Source organism: Psammomys obesus, unplaced genomic scaffold, assembly GCF_907164565.1.
Source record: "Psammomys obesus unplaced genomic scaffold, mPsaObe1.curated_primary_1811, whole genome shotgun sequence".
NCBI lineage: Eukaryota > Metazoa > Chordata > Mammalia > Rodentia > Muridae > Psammomys > Psammomys obesus.
The window spans coordinates 476,287-497,799 of record NW_026585580.1 but is presented as its reverse complement, the minus strand read 5'-3'; the positions used below and the strand labels follow the sequence as shown (position 1 = coordinate 497,799).

The window sequence follows — 21,513 nt, the reverse complement described above, 5'->3', positions numbered from 1 at the left end:
AAGGGCTTCTATTCATGCTGTAATTGACACTGAAATAAATTGTATGATTTGTTAAGTAAATATTTACTATGTCTGTACGATGGATGGAAACTTTTAGAAGCTAGTTGAAGCTATGCTGCGTCCTGGACTTTTGCCAAAAGGCAGTGAAAGCGAATGCTTGTGAATGGTGTGTGTGTACGTTGTTGTGTTTTGTTTTATAATCTGAGGGAGAGCAAGGTGGCTCGGCAGGAAAGGTTGCTTGCTGCCAAAACTGTTGACCTGAGTTCAGCCCCTAAAGTCTACAGGGTATGAGGAGGGAACCTATGCCTGGCACTTGTTCTCTGACCTCCTCCACACATGTGCCACAGCAAGCAAAGGCACACACACACACGTAATGAAAACACTTTGACTTCTGCTTACTACATAAAAATTTATTCTAGCACGGTATAGGAAACAGGCCTCCTGCTTGGGTTTTTTGACTCATCCTTGGCAGCATGGCTTATTTCAAACAGGAGTCAGTTTTCCTAGCATGCCAAAGAGCTTCCCGTAGTTTATTTATTCCCATCTCTTATTTCTTTACTAAGACAGCTTCAGGATGCTTTTCTGGTCATTGATCCAAATGCACTGGGAAGTGTCTACTGAGTAACTTTGGCCTCTGTGTTGTTAATACTCAGCTACGATGGTGCTCATGTTTTTAAGAAACATGCCTTGTTCAAACTTGAATATGTCCTTTGCAGTCCCCATGGATTCCTCATCCAGCGGTGGCTTCCTCTGGCTTCCAGGTTGGAGAAATCTGTTAATTGCAGGGATTTGGCTGGTTCTGACCTTGAAGTCCTACAATGTAAAGGGCCACAATCCATGAAAAAAAAAATGTAGCAAGGTAATACAAAGGAGGCATGTTCCAACAAATGAGGGGAAAAATGTAGAACTGTGTATTCCCTGGAGAGATGGCGTGTTGGGTAAAAGAGGACCTGAGTTCGGTTACCTCCTCGGGCGACTCACAATCACCTTAACTCCTGCTCAAGCGGATGTGACATCCTCTCCTGACCTCTTCCAGGACCTGTACTCGTGTGTGTGTGTGTGTGTGTGTGTGTGTGTGTGTGTGTGTGTGTGTGTGTACTGGAGTGTGTAAGCACACTTGTGTGTGAGTGTGTGAGAAAGTGTATGTGTAAATTTGTGTGTGAGTGTGTATGTGTGTGCGTGTATAAGTGTGTGTGTGTTAGCGTGTGTATGAGTGAGTATATGTATGTATGTATATGAGTATGCGCTCGAGTGTGTGAGTATATGTGTGTATAAGTGAGCATGGGTGTTTGAGAAAGAATATGCATAAGTATGTATGTGTGTGAGCATGTGTGTTTGAGGTCTAAGTCTGTGTGTGCACGTAAGTGTATGTGTGTAGGTGAGTGTGATACATACAAATAATAAAATTTGTATTTCGCACTGTGGGAAAGGAGGAGGATCATGGAGTTGTCCTGCATTGTATATTACCAAGTGGTACTGACCTTGTACAATGCAAGTTGCAATATTTTATGAGTATCAAAATATTCATAAGCTATAACTGACTGATCTCATTTTAAGAATGATACTCTAATGTCTTACATGTGTAACAGCCCTGACCTGTAATGGTGCTGTTGACGCATTTTCTATAAAGGCAAACATCAGAGCATCACAGTAAGCGCCACTAGGGGGAACCATCAGTGTTTTTCATGTTGTTAGGTGATCTTTGGAAACAACTTTAGGGAACTGCATACATTTGTACAATGGATGCACTCTCGTTTGTATTCCCATCTCTCGGATATTAGATGCTTCTGGTTTTCACTACTTAAAATAAGCACAAGAAATGCACCAGTGTACGATCAGGAACATTTCCAGAAATACAAAATAGGCAACATTGAAGAAAGCGAAGTGAATCAAATAGCAATTGCAAATAAGTTTATATACTGTTAATATGAACTGAAACAAAACAAAACACTGAGGTTTCACAATTGTGATAAGTCTCCAATACATTAAGATTCGCTTTGAAATTATAAAGTTTGAGAGTTCAGCTGTGTAATCAGAGAAGGTTTGGGTCCCAGTCCTTGCACCAACTCTGAGTCCTGTCTCTCTACCTTGAGGATGGATTAATGAAGGAGTAAAAGTGTGTTTGGTTCTTGGTACAATGGGCAGTCACATGATAAGCTTCATCAGTGGTCACTGTTGTTGTTAAGTCATAACTATGTTACATGCTATTATCTAAAGCACCCCCGATGCTAACCCCGTAGAAACAAAGCAACTTTGTTCTTTGTTCTATGTAGCCGGGGCTGGCTTTGAACTTAAGATCCTCCTACCTCAGCCTCTACAGAGCAACAACTACAGGTGTGCACCACAGCCTTTTAAGGTCTGCCACCTCCCAGGCAAAGTCTTGGGGATTCAATTCCTGCAAGAAGCCCCCGGCAGGTCCCTGAGGTGGTTCAGGTAGCACTTACCTGCTTTCTCATGTTTTTAACCTAGCACATTATATGGAAGGTACCTGCCTATGTGCTTGCTTTCTGGACTTGCTGTGTTTAATGGTGGCACCTTTATATTTCTAGCACAGGTTGTAGCAGAAAGATGACAGTGGATAATCCTTAAACAAGAATGGATGACCTAGTGAAGGAATAAGGAAGCAGCACACGTTCATTCTCTCTGAAGTCCCAAGGCGCTGTGAGATAGCATTACCTGTAGCAGAGGGAAGCCTGAGAGAACACTGGCTTCACATTCTTCAGCCATTAAGATGACTTCAAGTAGTTGTACATCAGCCCAGCTCAGCCGATTGCCCACAAGAAAATCTTGCCCGTGGTCTTTTAGGGCCTGCATGATGGTTGGGATGGAAGAGGCAGAAGGTGAGAGCCACTCTCAACATAGAAATGAAAGTGCTCTTGGTTTGGTAGAAGATCTTTAAGAAGCTATACCTTACTGTTAATCCATTCTTTGCCACCAGCTAGCATCAAGAATCACCCTGTGTCTTTTAGGCCTTCAGCTTAGTTTAAACCCTTAAGTCAGGTGAACACTTTTTACTTATCCTTCTTTGCTTCTTTTTCATCTCCTTACACCTACTCTGTGAGTTAGGCAGCATCCTCGTCTGGCAGCTCTTCTTGGTATGTAGTGATACTCTGGGTGTCCTTACTCCATCTCTAGACAGTCACCTTAGGTGTACCATCTTTAGAAGGTTCCCCGTGTACAGGGAGAATATCCTCACAGGCACACATCCATTTTTCCCACAATTGTTCTTCTAATACAGTTGCAAATTATGTGTCATGTTAAAGTTGATTGAATACAAAAAAAAAAAAAAAAAGAAAAGAAAATGTGGAATAGGTCTCACTATTCTAGCCCCAAGGTTTATGTTGTTTATTAGAGACTTGGACATGCAATCAATATATATGGATCTATGAATGCAAGTTTCGATTTTTACCAGCTATATGCCATTGGTGAAGTTATTTTAAGTTATGATTTCCTCATGTATATGTAGAATGATAATAACTCTTTTTGGAATTAATGAGTATTAAAAGGTAGTACTTGCAAAATGCATATGGCTTCATCTTTGTCCCTCTGTAGAGATGAGTCATCATTGTTATTGATGTTGGTAGAAATGTTGATATTATTACTATTTTTGGCCTCTGTGTTTCATGGCATTATAGCGGAAACATTTGAAAAGCAATATTTGAGGATATAGCCTTGTATGCATAAAGCCCTGGGTTTTATCCTCATTACTGGCACAAAAAGACAGACAGACAGACATAGTGGTGTTAGACATATATGCTATTCACTATTTTTAAAATTAGAAAACAAAATGTTCTAAATTATGTGCTAACTACAGATGAATATACTTTAAGTACCTTTGAAATAAAATTTGTATGGAGACCAGCCTGCAGTATATAGTATTTATAGTTTGATATGTTTTGGAACAAAAAGACTGAAAACTTTTCAAACGTAAGAGAAAAATATAGCTTAAGAAGGTTGGGTGCCTGTAATTCATGACAAATGCACAGTAACAAATAATAGGCGCTACTTGATATGTTCATGAACAGTACATTTATAATTTATGCCCTAATCATTCCATTCTAAGCTTGTCATCCAACTCAGAAAAGGTAATGAAACCAACATTGCTGCCAAGTTTGGAAAATGCACAGGATTTTTTTTTTTTTTTTTTTAAGCAAGAGTCAAGTTTTTGTCATCCACTCCCACACTTGTATTTATGATAATGATTGCACCTGGAAGAAAGAAAGCTCATGTCATTTAAGATCCACCCAGTTCTGGAGTTAGACATGCTGCTTTAAATATGTGTTTAAGGCACAGGGTTTCCAGGAATCACTTTGCACATGTGAAACAAGACACATCATATAATTCACAGAGCAGTGCTAACCTAATAAACTTCACGAAGCTCTGGTGCTGACTAGAACATTTGAAAAATAAACGTTCATCCTCACTCCACCAGTGTGGGATGTCCTGAGGGATCTTGTTTAGAAGGTACTATTTTACTTCAGATTTAAATAAGGTAACTGAAATTCTATCAGCACCAGAACCACAAATAGCACTGGAGTTACGCCTAAAATCTTTGAAAACAAAATAGAATCCAGAAGATTTCTGTAAGGGATGGAGAGAGGGCTCAGAAGTTAAGAGTGTGTCCTCTTAAAGACTGGAGTTGGAATCCCAACACCCACACAATAATTGGGGCACTGCCCAACACCTGTAAGCTCAGCTTTTACAGGGATAGATACAGAATATCACTGAGGATGGCTGGCTCCCAGCCTAACTGTGAAAACAGGTGTTCTAGGTTCAGGGATAGCACCCTATCTTGAAGGAGTAAGTGCAGAGTGACAAGGGAGGACACGTGATGTGTCCTTTCCTGGCCTCTGTGTGTTAATCTGCACACTCACACAGACACATACACACATGTGCATAAAAAAAAAAAAGAAAAAGGAAGGAAGGGAAAGAGAAAGGTGTGAAGGGAGGGAGGGGGAAGAAAGAAAGGGAAAGAGGATAGGGGGAACCTCAGTGGAATGAAGAAAAGCAGGTTTGTTTCACACAAGTAAAAGAAGAACGTCAAGTTTTCATAGAGGGTTTAAATTCTTTCATCCATCAAAGTTCTGTTTTCCATTTCATTTGATGTTTTCTTTTTTCCTCTTTGATGCAAGCCATAAAAGAGGCAAAGTTCATTGCTCACCTTCTCATAAACAGGAAAGAATCTTGTCGTGGCTCGTTGGAGGATGTACTCAAGGTTCATGGCCTTCTCTTCCGGCAGAGAGAGTGGAAAGAACATTATCATGTCACTCAGGTCCCTCAAGCCTTCTACATACATATCAATCCTAGAGAAAGGGTAATTATTAATCATCAATACAAGGAATAACATTTTAGGGATCAGTGACACATTTTACACAGTCTCCATTTCATCTGCCCGGTTATCAGGGGTCCCCATGGCGTATTGTTTCATGAACTCCAGTCAAGTACTTAAACCAGCAAGTGGTTCATTGAGGGTATTGATAAAGCTCAACCTGAAACCAGACACCGTGGTACAAGCCTGGAATCCTGGTGCTCAGGAGGCTGGGGGAAAAGGATCCTAGTGTACATAGTAATCTTCTGGCCCCACCCCCAGGATTAATCTTGGAAATAAGAATTACAGTACCAAAGTGTGTGAGCAATTACATGTATGTTCATAATAATGATGTAGCACTGTTACTAATAAATACAATATGCTCACATGAACTGGTAAATAACCATAAAGTAGTACACTGAGTAAATTATGGTATTTATGGTATTTGTCTGGTTAAATACAGTAGACATCTGGTCCGTGCAGGCGCAAGGGTATCTGGGGGACCTCGGTCCTGTCTAAAACATCCCCGTGAGGATCCAAGACTCAACTGCTCAGAGCAGCATTTTAAAGAGCACAGAATTTGCTCCACAAGCCCCTACTTGGTGCTACCCACAACTCTACCAGAACAAATGGGAGAAAAAAAAAAAAGGACACCAAGGCACAGTGAAGAGACCCATGCAGTCAGACGGTGTGTCTCTGTCCGATCCAAGATGAATCTCTGATCTTTTTGAAACACAGGTTCTGCCCCTTCATCCTGGCACAGCACCGAGTGTCTTGAAGGATGGTCTTAAATTCTTGCTGCTTCTGCCTTAGATTGCAAAGGGCCTCAGAGACTCTTGGACAGGGAAAAGCAGGGACATGGTGTCTTGCAGCATCTGCCAAGTTGTAATTTTACATTTGCTCTAAGGGCAGCGAGATGCAGCATAGGAAGTCCACCCTGAGCATCACAGGATTTGAGGAAGCCTCATCCAGCCACATGGAAAGAGAAAGAAATGCTGGGCCACACCCATGTGTTAAGATTCTCCCAGACCAGGGAACAGACATAGGAGAGCACCATTGCATGAGGAGGTCTGAGGAACCACCTCACAGAACTGAGAGAATGACTGTTCTGTAGTAGATTTCCAAGAGTATCACTGAAAGTGTTTAGGGCCATCGTGGGATTATATAGGCATAAGAGTTGAAAGTGCAAAATAGCACATACAAGGCTTTATCATTGTGATGGTGAGAAAAGACTGAGTCCAGATATGGAACAAGAGATGTGCAGGGCTGATCTTGACCATCAGGTAAACACATGAAGGAGTTACTTGGGGCCATCATGGTAATGTGAAATATTCCCAGGAGTTACTCAGCCCCATTGGCCAAAGTAGGACATTTTGAACATAAATGAGAATAACAACTGAACTAAAATAAAATATATATAAAAAAATGCTTACAGGGATTGGCACACAGTGACACTAAAATAATAAACATTAATACAGAAAAGTAATAAAATAAAAATTGGTTACCATTAGAGAACACTAGTGAACCAGCTCATTTTGTGAAAAACAAGTAAATAAAGGACACACCACCAATGCTTTTATTGTTTTATATAGGAGACTATATCTCCATGTACTAGATAGTAAATGAGGGCAAACCTTTTTAAATATAATTACTCTAAATACTAAATATGAAAGAAATGATAACACTGAGGACCAATAGCTACTAACAGCATAAAAGATGGATACACAGACAGTTTTTACATCATAGAGGAACAGGGTCTGGCAACACCCCTGAATCCAAAGTCTGATAATCTCTCCAAATGCATCCAACAATTCACAAAAATACAAAGACGGAGGAACATGGTAAATAGCCCTGCGAGGGTTCAGTCAGAAGAAATTTAGCAAAGACTACTAGAAAATGGGGAGCCCTTACAGTGAATGCTTAAAGTGAGGTCACTCTAAAAATTGGCTCCGTGTCAATTTTCTGGACATTTTTTAAAATGCATTTTGAAATGAAACAATGTCATGACAAATTTATTTAAAATATACCCCATCTAGTATTCATAGACTATTTTTTCCCCAACAGTGTTTATCAAATTCCACACAGGAAATTTCAGCTTAGAATTGCTGCTTTAACTTCCAGGTAAGAGATAAGCTTGGAGTTTAGAGGTAGGACTGCCAATCAAAGATGCTCAAAAATTTAGATCGTGTCTAGGAGGCTGGGGGCAGGGAGAGCAATTGGTGTAGAGAGGCAGATGAGATGAGATGGTTTCCTACCACCATTTCTAGTCATGGTTTACAGGGTTAGGTGAGCCCCTCTTCCAAGGTAAGTGTCTAAGTTAGTGTTCTTGTGGCTTATTCTTGTGCCCCATTCTTACATGGTAGAGGCAACACAGATTCATTAGAAAATAGCTAACTTTCCTCTACTAATGAAATCCCAAAAATGCAACTAGAAAAAAAAAATTGAAAACCATAGTAGTTTCCCAAATTAATTATTGCTGAAGGTAAATGTTGTGGAATGGGGCCTATAATGATAGTCTTCCTCTTCAGAGCTTCGCATAACAGACTCTTCCAGTCAAGAGCAAACGTAGGCTTTGTATCAATATATCAAGATCTATACTATGAATGTGGCTTCTAAGGACTCTAAATGTTAGTGTTCTGGTTTTGAGTGTTGTTTCCTCCCCCACACTCCCCTTAACTCTTGAACTAAGTGACAAAGAGTCTTTGTACCAGGCTTGCTCTGCTCGGTTCCTTCCATACAAGTCGTACTTCGCAGCTATGTATCTTAAGATGGCTCTGGTTTGCACCATTTTCATTCCATCGATTTCAACCATGGGCACTTGTTCGTACATCAGCGCTCCACCTTGAAGTACACAAAGGGAAACTAAATTGTTTATTGGTCTTCATAGTTGTAACTCCACTTCCTTTCATTCTAAAGGCTCTATGAAACAGGACCATATGATCCATTGATCAAAGTACGTGGAGAAATATGTGTGTATTCATCTACAAATTATATAGAGTACAAAACATGATATTTGACAATTTGGATCAATTTTTGGATATTTGGGGACATTTTGGATACATGTGATACAGAGCATTCCTGTGGACCAGTGTTGCCCCGTCTACTTTCTTAGTGTCTTTCCTTATGGCCATGCCACTCATTTAAACAGCCTTTACCTTTGAACCCTGACAGCACCCTCCATGGTAATTCTGAGCCCAGGTGTGCCTTCTTACCTACCCCTCCTCCCCATCTGGTTGCCTCCTAAAATCACATGCCACTGTTTACATCCTTCACCATTGCTCATCAGAAACAAAACAAAACAAACAAAAAAGAAACAACAACAACAACAAAAAAAAAAACCATAAATAATGACCCTCACTTTGAATTCAAAGTCTTTTTTGAAATTTGCTCTTTTTATACCTCTACAGGTGAACTCCTAACTGGGTGACACTCATTTTCATTGGGCTTCTTTCTTCAACTTTCCAAGATGCTTTGTAGCAAAACAAACCAAACAAGAAATCACAACTAGATAAGGAATGCAATTAAGAATACCATCTATCTGTTTCTCTTTCCCACTAACTCACTCACTCATTTCCCCTTCTCTACCTCATAAAGGCAGTAGTGAGGCTTGCCCTACACTTTTACAATCCATTTATAATCATTGAAGTTGGGTGAGTTGGGTGAGATTCAGGCGCTGCCTTCCTTATGTAGAAATAAGATCCTGGTAGTTAATGTCCACATAACTTCCACTGCTTTCTTGGAACACTAGAGAGAGGAGGAGAACAGCCTCCTCCTCCATTCACAGTAGCGAATGACCATCTCTGGTCTCAGGCAACACTGGGAGTAAAAACAGTTTTTGCTCACCTTGGATTAACTTTTCAAATTCTTCACGGGTTTCAAAAAGTTCTTCTTCAAACTAAAGAAAGAGACAAAGAACATAGAATGTGTTGTTTTAGCAGATTTATTGTTATTGCTATTGGAAGCATGAGAAAGTTAAACAGGAAGAGAAACCTAGTCTCCTATTAGAAGAAGATTTCAAGTATACCAGGAAGTGACCGCTTGCTCAGCATTTCTGAATACTTGGATAGTGCTAATCTTCAGTGTCAGAATAAATCACCTTTACTTCTGATTCCTGAGGACGAGTGGGAAATCTGAAATCCAACAGCTAGACTACGGTTCTGGGGAATTCTACCACCTTTTAAAATGAAGACAGATACAAAAGTCCACCCTCTCATTTGCTTAAAATATTAACAATACTTTTACACAAGGTATAGAATGCATTATAGAAAACTATACTTAAAAACAGGTATTACTCCCTAAAACAATTGGAGTGGTTTTGATACCTAAGTATTGAGTTTACTTCATCAGCTATGCATGCCTTATATAATTTCATATTCTAAAGAAAGAATCCACAAAAAATAAGGTTTAAAATTATTATTAAAATATTATTAACCGTTCTCTCTAACACATACAGGCACAAACTTTATTCTCTTTAATTATATGTAACTGTATCATTATCCAACTATACATAGATAGATCTCAAAGCACACACACACACACACACACACACACAGTACTGAGCATAAGAAGAAAAAGATAAAATGGCATTGAAAAGGAGTCATTTACATGGATTGTTCCCAAAGATACACAAGAACAGGTTGGGGATATAGGCAAAAATGCAAAAATATAAAGGCTGGACTGATGGCACAGATTTATGGTCACTGAAGTGATGGTCCTACAGAATTTTTGGTTTTATTGTTAATATTCCTTTTATAAGAAGGTTTTATTTTTCTCTACAGTCTATGAGGGTGGAGAAGGTTAATAGGAATGAAAGTGGGGACTCCTTATGTGCCGGGAGCCAAGGCCAGCTAGTGGAAAGTTACAGACAGCTGCAACAAGGTCTAAAAAACTTGAAGAGTTTCCAATCTGATCAAAGGAGTCTGGGGGACGCCCCAGATCCCGGGGAAAGGGCCATGGGGGCTCTGCTCTTTCTGGAATCTATGTGTGTATGTGTCTATATGTGGACTTAAAATGATGATATTTTAAAATCTGACTGATGATATTAATATTTTTGGACATGAGACAGTTTAAATCAACACCTCTAAATTTGGTCCTGGACCATCAGAGTTAAACTCTACAAAACATTTTAAAATTTATTAGGTATTTTAAAATAATAATCCTTGGACAGTCTAACAAAAAACTTAAATACAGTTTCTCAACCCTTTGTGGGAGGTCAAAAGACCTTGGTATTTATTTTATTAATTTTACAAGTAAAACCAAGCCATGCTGTTTAAGCCAATTAAACAAAAACTGCAGTTATTATAATATATCATGTAAAAAAACCCTATAAAATATGTTGTTCTTCATTTAAAAAGGCTGGAGATTCTTCAATGCAAAATGTTTACTTATGTTCTTTTACAGGACAAAAGGAGTACAGTTCCATGTTAGCCCACTGTTATGCAGGGTTATATTCAGATCATTGTTAACCATTATATAAAATATATTCCTGGCTGCCAGTACCTAAATAAATGATTTAATGCTCTTTCTTTCTGGACTATAGATTTGGTATGGCCAAAATAATCTATTTTTGCTAAAGGCTGCAGGCTAAGTATAATTCTCTGTTTAATACTAAATAAAACTTTTGTTCTTTAATTTTTTTGCTGTTAAGTTTTAATACAATACGATAGGATTCATAAGATTTGCTAGCCCCTTTATAAATTATGTTTAATTAAAAATTTTTGCTTTGATTTTAGTTTAAAAAGAGCAGATTTAAAGTTATGCTAAAGATTATAGTTGAGTACAAATTAAATTTTACCTAATCTCTTTGTTTAGGTTGTTTTTTTAAGGTTAATATTAAAATGGGTAACCATAAAGTTTGCCTATATAGATCTACCTAATATTTGGTTCTAAAACATACATTTAAAATATACGCCAAAATTTAAGATTATAACATCCTGTTTTATAGGATGCAGTTTAGAGCAGATGATAAAGGTAGAAAAAGAGTAACTCAAATATGCTGGCTCTCAGACTTGTCAAAGATCTGAAAAATATGGCATTTTAACATATGTAAGCTTATTATGACAGAATCCAACCTGTTGAGCCACAAGAAAACAAATTAATTCAGTTTTTAAAGGTACAACCTATAGTTTTTCCATTTAAAACAAAAGATATTCCAATTGTTGACACTTTAAAGGTATTTACTGATGATTCATTATTTGGTGTTGCTGCCTGTGCTTATAAAAAGAAAAACAGTTTCTTTTCAAGTGTCTAGCACATCTGCGCAAATAGCAGAGTTATCTGCAGTATTGGCTGTGTTTCAAATTTTTAATAAGCAGTCTTTAAACATTTGTACAGATAGTGCATATGTAGCTCAGTCTTTGCCTAGGTTAGAGACTGCAAGTCAAATCCAGATATTTTCTCCTGCTAAAATTTTATTTTTACAAATTCAAAACTTAAAAAAAAAAAACACCTTTCCCTTTTTTATAGGACATTTGAGGGCTCATTCTAATTTGCCAGGACCCCTGTCTAAAAAAAAAATGCAGTGGCAGATAAAGCCACCAAAGTTTATTGTTCACAGTTTAAAAGAGCCCAGGATGCCCATAACATGCATCATCTTAATAGTCAAACCTTGAGACTTAAATATGTGTTGACTTAAAAACAGGCGCATACTATAGTCGAGGCTTGCAGTACTTGTCCTCAATTTCAGCCTCTTCCTCATTTGGGAGTCAATCCTAAAGGACTGATTCCAAATCAGATTTGGCAAATGGCTATTACTCATATTCCTAAATTTAAAAATTAAAATTTGTACATGTTTGCACTGATACCTATTCTGAATTTATTTTTGCCACTCCTCAACCAGGAGAAGCTGCAAAAAAATGTTATTACTCATTGTCTACAGGCTTTCAATGTTCTAAGATTTCCTAAGCAATTTAAAAACTGACAATGAAGCAAGATATAAAAACAAAGCTTTTAAAAGATTTTGTCAACAGTTTCAAGTTTCTCATATAACTGGAATATCTTACAATCCTGAAGGACAAGGCATGCTAGACCATGCCCATTAAACAATTAAGATTTACTTGCTGATAGCACATGCTGGAGAGGTTGTGGAGAAAAGGGAACCCTCCTCCATTGCTGGTGGGAATGTAAACTGGTTCAACCACTCTGGAAGTCAATCTGGCGCTTTCTCAGACAACTAGGAGTAGTGCTACCTCAAGACCCAGCTATACCACTCCTAGGTATATACCCAAAATTTGCTCAAGTACACAACAAGGACATTTGTTCAACCATGTTCGTAGCAGCTTTATTTGTAATAGCCAGAACTTGGAAACAACCCAGATGTCCATCAACGGAGGAATGGATACAGAAATTGTGGTATTTTTACACAATGGAATACTACTCAGCAATCAAAAAGGAGGAAATCATGAAATTTGCAGGCAAGTGGTGGGATCTAGAAAAGATCATTCTGAGTGAAGTATCCCAGAAGGAGAAAGACAAACTTGGTATATACTCGCTTATATAGACCTACAAGACATGATAAACATAATGAAATCTATACACCTAAAGAAGATAATCAAGAAAGTGGACACAGGCGAAGGTGATTAATCCTCATTTAGAAAGACAAATGGGATGTGCATTGAACTTATGACAGGAGTCTACCACAAAAGGCATCTGAAAGACTCTACCTAGCAGTGTTTCAAAGCAGACACTAAGACTCATAACCAAAGCCTCGGCAGAGTGCAGGGAATCATATGAAAGAAGGGAAGTTAGTATGATATGGAAAGGATAGGAGCTCCACAAGGACCAAACATATCTGGGCACAGGGTCTTTTCTGAGACTGACACTCAACCAAGGACCATCTATGGATATAACCTAGAACTTCTGCTCGGATGTGGCCTGTGGTAGCTCAGTAACCAAGTAGTTTTCCAAAGTAAGGGGAACACGGACTATTTCTAACAGGATCTCAAGGGCAGGCTGTTTGACACCCCCCCCCCCAGGGGAGGAGCAGCCTGTTAGGCCACAGAGGAGGACTTTGCAGCCAGCCCTGAAGATACCTGATAAAACAGGGTCAGATGAAAGGGGAGGAGGTCCTCCCCCCTATCAGGGGACTTGGAAAGGGGCAGGGAGGAGACCAGGGAGGGAGTGTGGGGTTGGGGAGGGAACGAGGGAGCGGGATACAGCTGGGACACAGAGTTAACAAAATGTAACTAAAAATAAAAATAAAAATAAAAAAAGATTTACTTGCAAAAAACAAAAATGGGGGAGCCATTCCCCTGAATACCTAAATTAAAAAAAAAAATTAAATCTGAATTTTTAAAATTTGGATAAGCATGGTAAATCTGCAGCAGATAGATTTTGGCATACAGAAACCAAAAATAACTTTTGCTAAAGTAAAATGGAGGAATCCTTTGACAAATCAATGACATGAACCCGACCCTGTACTCATATGGGGATGAGGAGCTGTCTGTGTTTTCTCCGCAGGAAAATGATGCAGCTTGATGGCTACTGAAACACCTGGTGTAACAAGTAGATGAGGAGTTTTCTCCTGATAATGATAATGATGACAAAGAAGACCCTGCCAGTCAAGATGACTACTATGTGCTGCTCTCAAGGAAGAATGTTGTTTTTACATGGACTATTCTGGGGTTGTGAAAGATAGCATGGCTAAAGTTAGAGAGGGCTTAGAGAGGAGAAAAAGACAGAGAGAACAAGAGGAAAGTTGGTTTCATAATTGGTTTTCAACCTCTCCCTAGCTCACCACTCTCCTCCCTTCAATCTTGGGACCCATGGTGGGCTTCCTTCTCATATCTTTCAGCCCATGGGCCATCCAAAGTCTTACTAGCTTTGTAAAACAGCAAATTGACTCCCTGGCATCTAAACCCATACAAGTTCATTACCACAGACTTGATTTGGCTGACAGAGGCTTAGCCTGAAGAAGACTGGTGACAGTCCATCACATGGGTCTTCATTGTGTTTGGCTCTCAGGAGAACAGCATAAAACTCAGATAAATGCTTGCCTAATGTGGCATGGGCACCACAGGGGTGCAGGACAAGGTACCGCAGGGGAAGGACCCAATTGTTCGCTTCTGAGTTCCCCGAGAAGCAAATCTGATTGCACAGAGGTTGGTGTTTGATTACCCCTAACCACAACCTGCTGGGGATGCCCTCAGGTGTTGATGGAGTCTTCCTCTCCTCCCCCAAAAGACACCCAAAACGGCTGCAAAATGCCCTGGGAGGATCAGGTCTCTACTTCCCCCCTCTGGTTAATGCCCACTGTCTTCAAAAAACCTCATGTTCGTAACCTACCTGCTAGCCTCTTAAATTATTTGAGAAAGGGAGAAGATGCCAGGAACCAAGGCCAGCTAGTGGAAAGTTACAGACAGCTGCAACAAAGTCGTAGGTGAGAGATTTACTTTTCCAGAACCTATGAGACATCTGTGTGTCAGGCTAGACATTTTGAGATATCTTAGCTGACATTCTTGTAGTATCTCTTTTAGTAAACATTCTTGTGGTGTTCTGCATCATCATTAATCACCCTGTTATGTTTTGTAAACTATATTGCTGACACATTTTCCCTTCCTGCCTTCTCCCTATAAAGTTGTGTGAAATTTTTCAAATAAACGAGAGCGAGATCAGATTATAGACTTGCTCTCATTCTTTGTGTCTCCTTGTCTCTATTTCATTCTTTTCGCCCCTCCTTAGGAACTCGTTGAACTCCCGCTGGACGGGACACTTATGTCTTCCTAGATCAAACAGCAGAATAAGAAACACTGGCATTTATCTGGCTTTGTTACGTTTTGTTCAGTCTAGAACCCCAGTCCACATTCGCTGTCCACATTCAGGGTGGATCCCACACCCTCACTTAACTTTCCCTGGGAACACTGTGACAATCAGACCAGAAGGTATGCCTCACGAATGCCCTAGGTGTGTCTTAATCCGAACATATCACTTTAAACCACCTCACGCTACCCTGACCCCTAAAGCCTCATGTTGCTCTCATAATGCAAAAACCCATTGATCCCATCTCCAAGTATCAACAAATTCCTAATAGTTCAAATATATTCTGAAGTTCAAAGTCTTCAAAGGGCTTTGAAGACAAAATCTTAACTGAGGAGCACATAACAAGCATTTCCACTCTAAAGGGGGAAAAGACAAAAAAAAAAAAATCAGACCAAAGCAAGCCTGAAACCCAGCAGGGTGAACATCAAGCTCTGCAGTCTCATGTCTATCAATGAGGTCATGGTAGCATCCTCTGGACTCCAATGGACCTGTGCAGTCGTGCCTCTTCAGTCCCACCACCGACCTTACATGTCTCTTGTGGTCCATCCCATACCTTCAGCTTCCTTCAGCAAAAGTCCTACACCTCTGAACTTTCCAAACTCCAGGGTCTTCATACCAAATGGGTCTTCCTATCAGAATGCCCAACTTTACCTCAATATAAAACCAGACACACTAAACCTGTTAGAAGAAAAAGTGGGGAAGAGCCTTGAATTCATAAGCAAAGGAGACAACTTCCTGAACAGAACACCAACAACACAGGCTCTAAGAGCAACAATCAATAAATGGGACCTCATGAAACTGAAAAGCTTCTGTAAAGCAAAAGACACTGTCATCAGAAAAAAAATGGCAGCCAACAGACTGGGAAAGGATCTTCACCAATCCTATATCTGACAGAAAGCTAATATCCAGAATATATAAGGAACTAAGGAGTTTAAACAGCAACAAATGAAGTAATCCAACTAAAATATGGGATACAGAGCTAAACAGAGAATTCTAAATAGAGGAATATTGAATGGCAGAGAAACACTTAAAGAAATGCTCAACATTCTTAGCTATCAAGGAAATGCAAATCAAAACCACGCTGAGATTTCACCTTACTCTCATCAGAATGGCTAAGATAAAAAACTCAAGTGAGAACACATGCTGGAGAGGATGTGGAGAAAGGGGAACCCTCCTCCATTGCTGGTAGGAATGTAAACTGGTACAACGACTTTGGAAATCAATGTGGCGCGTTCTCAGACAATTAGGAATAGTGCTACCTCAAAATCCAGCTATAGCACTCCTAGGCATATATCCAAAATATGCTCAAAAAAACAACAAGGACATTTGCTCAACCATGTTCTTAGCAGCTTTATTTGTAGTAGCCAGAACCTGGAAACAACCCAGGTGTCTCTCAGTTGAGGAATGGATACAGAAATTGTGGTACATTTACACAATGGAATACTACTCAGCTATTAAAAACAAGGAAATTATGAAATTTGCAGGCAAATGGTGGAAACTAGAAAAGATCATTCTGAGTGAGGTATCACAGAAGCAGAAAGAAACACATGGTATATACTCCCTTATAAGTGGATATTAGACATATAATATAGGACAAACATACTAAAATCTGTAGATCTAAAGAAGCTAAGGAAGAAGAAAGACCCTGGGTAAGATGCTCAATCTTCCTTCAGAAAGGCAAACGGGATGGACATCAGAAGAGGGAGAAAACAGGGAACAGGACAGGAACCTACCACAGAGGCACTCTGAAAGACTCTACCCTGCAGAGTATCAAAGCAAATGCTGAGACTCATAGCCAAACTTTGGGCAGAGTGCAGGGAATGTTTTGAAAGAAAGGAGAGATAGTAAGATCTGGAGGGAACAGGAGCTCCACAAGGAGAGAGAGAAAAAATCTGGGCACAGGGATCTTTTCTGAGACTGATTCTGCAACCAAGGACCATTCATAGATAACCTAGAACCTCTGTACAGTGTAGCCCAAGGCAGCTCAGTGTCCAAGTGGGTTCCCTAGTAATGGGAAGATGGACAGTCTCTGACATGAACTCAGTGGTCTGCTCTTTGATCACCTCCTCCTGAGGGCGGGGTGCAGCCTTACAGGACACAGAGGAAGACAATTCAGCCAGTCCTGGTGAGAACTGATATACTAGAGGGCTAATTGGCTTTGAACTTGCAATGTAAAAGAGAATGACCTTAAACTCTTGATCCCCTTGCCTCCACATCCTAAGTGCATAGTTTACAGATATAGTTCATGGCTATTCCTGTTTTCTGTGAGATGTTATATACTTTTAAATAAACTAGCAGGAGGCAAGCAAGTCAGTGGGGAAAGGTGCTTGCTTCCGAGTCTAACAACCAAAGTTCAGTCTCCAGGACCCATGTGGTGGAAGAAGGAAACCAGCTCCCACAAGTTGTCCTCTGACCCCCAGATATGTGTGTCATGTTCCCCCCTCCCCACACAAGTAATGATAAATGTAATAAAAATGAAGTATTTGTTTCTCAGTGCTCTTGAGGCAAATGCAATTAGATCATGGTCTCACTAAGCTGCTATGAACGAACTGAGAAAAGCTATGACGCAAAAAGAGTCCCCTTTCTTATCTTTCCTTCTCACCTTCTTATCTTCTTTTTTCTTTTTTTGAATTTTATTTTTTTCTTATCAGTTACATTTTATTAACTCTGTATCCCAGCCGTGTCCCGATCCCTCTTTCCCTCCCAGTCCCTCCCTCCCTCCCTCATCTCCACCATGCCCCTTGCCAAGTCCACTGATAGGGGGGACCTCCTCCCCATTCATCTGATCCTGTTTCTTTTTTCTTATTACTCATTGGAGAATGCTATTTATACTATCTTGAATAAGCTTAATATCCATAATTGGTCCCCACAGGATTTGAGCACCTATTTAAAAAAAAAAAAATGAACTCACCAGCAGCCCAACATTTAAAAAGAGTATTTGTCAAAAGGTATTCTTTGTTTGGAAAGAGTATTAAGTTTTCTCTGACTTTTAACCAAGTAAGTCCCCAGTGAATGACATGGAAGCAAAAGCAACAACTCTAAGGCATCTTACCTCTACACCAGCTGCTGCCAAGAGCCACCGGATAGACTCCATTCTGCCTCTTCCATTGAAGTAGTGAAGCACAGGCTTCCCAGTCATGCTAAAAGATTCCTGACAAAAGACAGAGAGAGACAGAGAAACAGGGAGAGAGGCAGAGAGAGAGAGAGAGAGACAGGATGACACACAGAAAGGGAGAGAGTCTCAGAGTTTACAGAGCAGAAGCACAAGGCTAAGAAACTTTGACTCAGAATTTTGGTCCTAAACCAAGCTGTCCCTCTGCCCCAAACTGCCTTTATTCTGTTCCTCTCTATCAATAAATTGTATCTCTACAGACCCAGATTTCCAAATGCCTTCCCAAAACCTAATAACTGACAAAAAGAAGAGGAAGACAAGTCTATGCAAGCCAACAGATGGGAAGAACTCAAGAGCAAGACAGATTGGCCTCTCTTCCCATGGCAGGTGGCTCAGATCAAGTTTGCTGAGCATTTCTCTGTCTTTTTATGGCTGGATTCCTTTCTTCCCTCCCACAAAAACAAGCCTAGACTGGAAAAACAGGGTGAACAAAAGGGTGGGATTGCTAGTATTTTTTTGCTTTTCAAATTATTCTTGATAGTTTAATCGTGCTGTTCTCTGAAGCCTATGGCAGATTCAATAATTTGTGGGGATTTTAATAAAAAAAGAAAGTATACAGGTAAGCCAAGGGTTCCTTTCTTATACTATCTTTTTCCCTGGAAAGCAAAATTTTCTTTCAGAGACCTAAACTTCATTTTAAGAAGTTCAAATAACACACAAATCTAGACATGTCCATGTCTCAAGATAAACTATGGACTATGGAGTTGCGGACTATGAGTGGCAGGTTTGTCCAGGTGATAGATCCTGGATATCAGTGGTATCTTGCAGTATCTGGACAGAGGGTGTCAGAAATCAAAGGAGGCTTGAGGGGGGAGGATAATGTCTTTATAAGCAAGGTGGTCTTTGTGATTTAAGTGGGGAATGATTTGTTTTATAGCATATTAACTGACTCACCTTCAAATTCCAAATCTCATGAAAAGCTTAGTGAATCAAATATAGAGAAAAAGCTCATGAAAATCACTATTCTGAATTTCAGAATTAAAATAACAGTAATAAGAGGTGTTGCAACCTAACGAATTATTCAGCCCTAGTGCTTCATATCAATTGACTGAGGGTTGAGATACATGCCTTTTTCTTCATCAGTTGTTGGTATAATGTTCTTGTGGAATGTATACAATTTACCCTGGTTCATTCACATGCTGATTTCTCTACCCCACTATCTGGTTTTAATCCGGACATTGCATTGTGATGCTTACTCTAGGAATCCCTTCTCAAGTTTGTGTAAACATGCTACCATTTGTTCTCTGTATTGCCAACAAAACAACCTGTCAATGCTGAGTAATAGAGAGAATAGAGTGGGACATTCTGTTCCAGAGGGGAGGAGAAAGAAGTGAGTAGGAGGAGTCAGGAAGAGAGATTGGAGAGGAAAGGACTTGGAATCATCAGGAGAGATGAACTTGATAGTGGGGTAGAGAAATTTGAATGAACAAGGGTAAATCGTACACATTCCACAAGAACATTATACCAACAATCAGCAAAATGGGAAACTATAAATTTTGTCCCAGTAAAATGTAATCTTCTGATAAAAAAATATATTGACATTGCTGATACAGTGTTTCTCGTCTATCTTTAAACAGTTTTCTGAGTGTCAGGGTGCTACATTAATATTTACCAAACTATTTGGAAGTCTCAGGGACACCTAGACATTGTTTCTCTGTTATTTTATAAACAGGTGACATGGCTATACTTTAGCATTGATATGCAGTGATCCCAATCTTCAGTGTAATGGTCTTTGGAGGAAGGACTCTGAGAGGTTATTAGAACTCAAGGAGACAGCTGTCCTGAAGAGTGTGCGTGTTCTCGTGAAAGGGATGTCAGAGGTGCCTGATAACCATGTGGTGATACAACCGGGTTTCAGGAATAGGAACAAAGAATCAGGCAGAGTCTGCCAAAGCCTTGACACTAAGCTTCCAGCCACAGGAATTGAGAAATAAGCCTCTACTCTATAAGCACTATTGTTAGGGGTATGTTTTCAATTCCAGCCCTAACTGCCCAGATGCCCTAATTGAACTGCAGCCTCCTCTGAATTCTTAGTATTTTTGAAAATGAAGCAGCCACCACTGAACTTTTTTTAAAAGGTGGGGAGATAGAGGCTTCTTACTTTCTCTCTGATCTAGTTAAAGCTAGCATCCTTCTCCCAAAGTGAGAAGAATCCGTGGGAAAGAACCATTCCTTTATTATCTGCATGTGTATCAGTCCTAAGAAAAATGCAACGACTCTGTCAGGTGCCTGCTCGGACGTTATAGTTTAAAAACCTAAGAAAACAGAACTGCACTTAGTGCTAAAGTAGGGAGACCTTTCTTCAGCTACAATACTCAGACTTTTATGCATGCGCTAACATTTATTTTAGTATTATTTACCTGAGGGGTAAAAGAATGTCTAAAAATGTGCATGTGTGTGTGTTGTATGTGTGTGTACAAGTGTCTGTGGAAGCAGGCCAGAGGTCAAAAGTACTGGGTTCCTGAACTCTGTTTTGTGCTTATGCAGCACTCTTGACCCAGCTCCGTTGTCTGAAAGCCTTGGCCCTGTAACCAAGTACAGTTAGAGTGGGCATCCAGCACCAACTCCAGAGGTAGTCATGTGAGAACTGGCAGAACTACTCCACACGACCACAGAGTCCACAATGGACTTCGTTCTCTGTATTGCTTGTCCAGTGCACAGGCATGCTGTGATTGATTGCTCCTGTGTTGTATTTTGCTGTTATTATTTATTATTGATATATCATTCAGTAAAGCTGTGATTAATCCTAAAAAGCTGTATAACCAAATCACCACACAGAGACTAGGATTTATTTTGTCTACCTAGAACACAATGCTGGGCAATAGTTACTCCATCCTAAGCCTCCAAGCCCGCATAGTTTTCTGCCATTCAGATTCACCCATTATACTTGCTTTTAGTGATATCTTATATCAGGTTTATTTCTTCACGTTGTTCCAAGACCTCTCCTCCAGCTTCTGCTCTCCCTGCTTCTCTTCTCTTCTCCATCCTACTCTTTCCTCTCCTCCTGCTTCCTTCCTCTCCTCCCACTCTGAACCAGGATGTCCCACCCTATCCTCTCCATTGCTCAACATTGTGGCTGGTTGTTTTAACTGACAATTTAGAGAACAAATGGTGGCATGTTTACACAAACTTGAGACAGGTTATGCTTAGAATAAGTATCACAATGCAATGTCCTGATTGAAACCAGAGAGTGGGGTAGAGAAATCAGCATTTGAATGAACAAGGGTAAGGTGTATACATTCCAAAAGAACAATATACCAACACTCCTGCTAAATGA

At 39.9% G+C, this 21,513-nt stretch overlaps 1 protein-coding gene across 1 annotated transcript; it reads right to left on the bottom strand.

The window, feature by feature from the left end:
* Positions 1-642: 642 nt before the first annotated feature.
* On the bottom strand, positions 643-18,203 carry LOC129677195 (glutathione S-transferase-like). The gene is made up of 6 exons (XM_055607871.1): positions 18,117-18,203; positions 9,152-9,203; positions 8,017-8,149; positions 5,162-5,303; positions 2,677-2,808; positions 643-813 (listed from the first exon to the last, which is right to left on the bottom strand). Exons 1-6 carry the CDS (start codon positions 18,201-18,203, stop codon positions 643-645), a joined length of 717 nt encoding a protein of 238 aa, XP_055463846.1.
* Positions 18,204-21,513: the final 3,310 nt, after the last annotated feature.

Bases quoted from the DNA above. Each gene is read 5' to 3' on its own strand.
- LOC129677195 (XM_055607871.1), bottom strand. From the start codon at position 18,203: ATGACTGGGAAGCCTGTGCTTCACTACTTCAATGGAAGAGGCAGAATG. The intron at 9,204-18,116 runs GTAAGATGCCTT...CTCTTTCTTTAG, and splicing joins TGGCAGCAGCTGGTGTAGAG to TTTGAAGAAGAACTTTTTGA. The intron at 5,304-8,016 runs GTACAAAGACTC...CCCTTTCTCTAG, and splicing joins AACCGAGCAGAGCAAGCCTG to GATTGATATGTATGTAGAAG.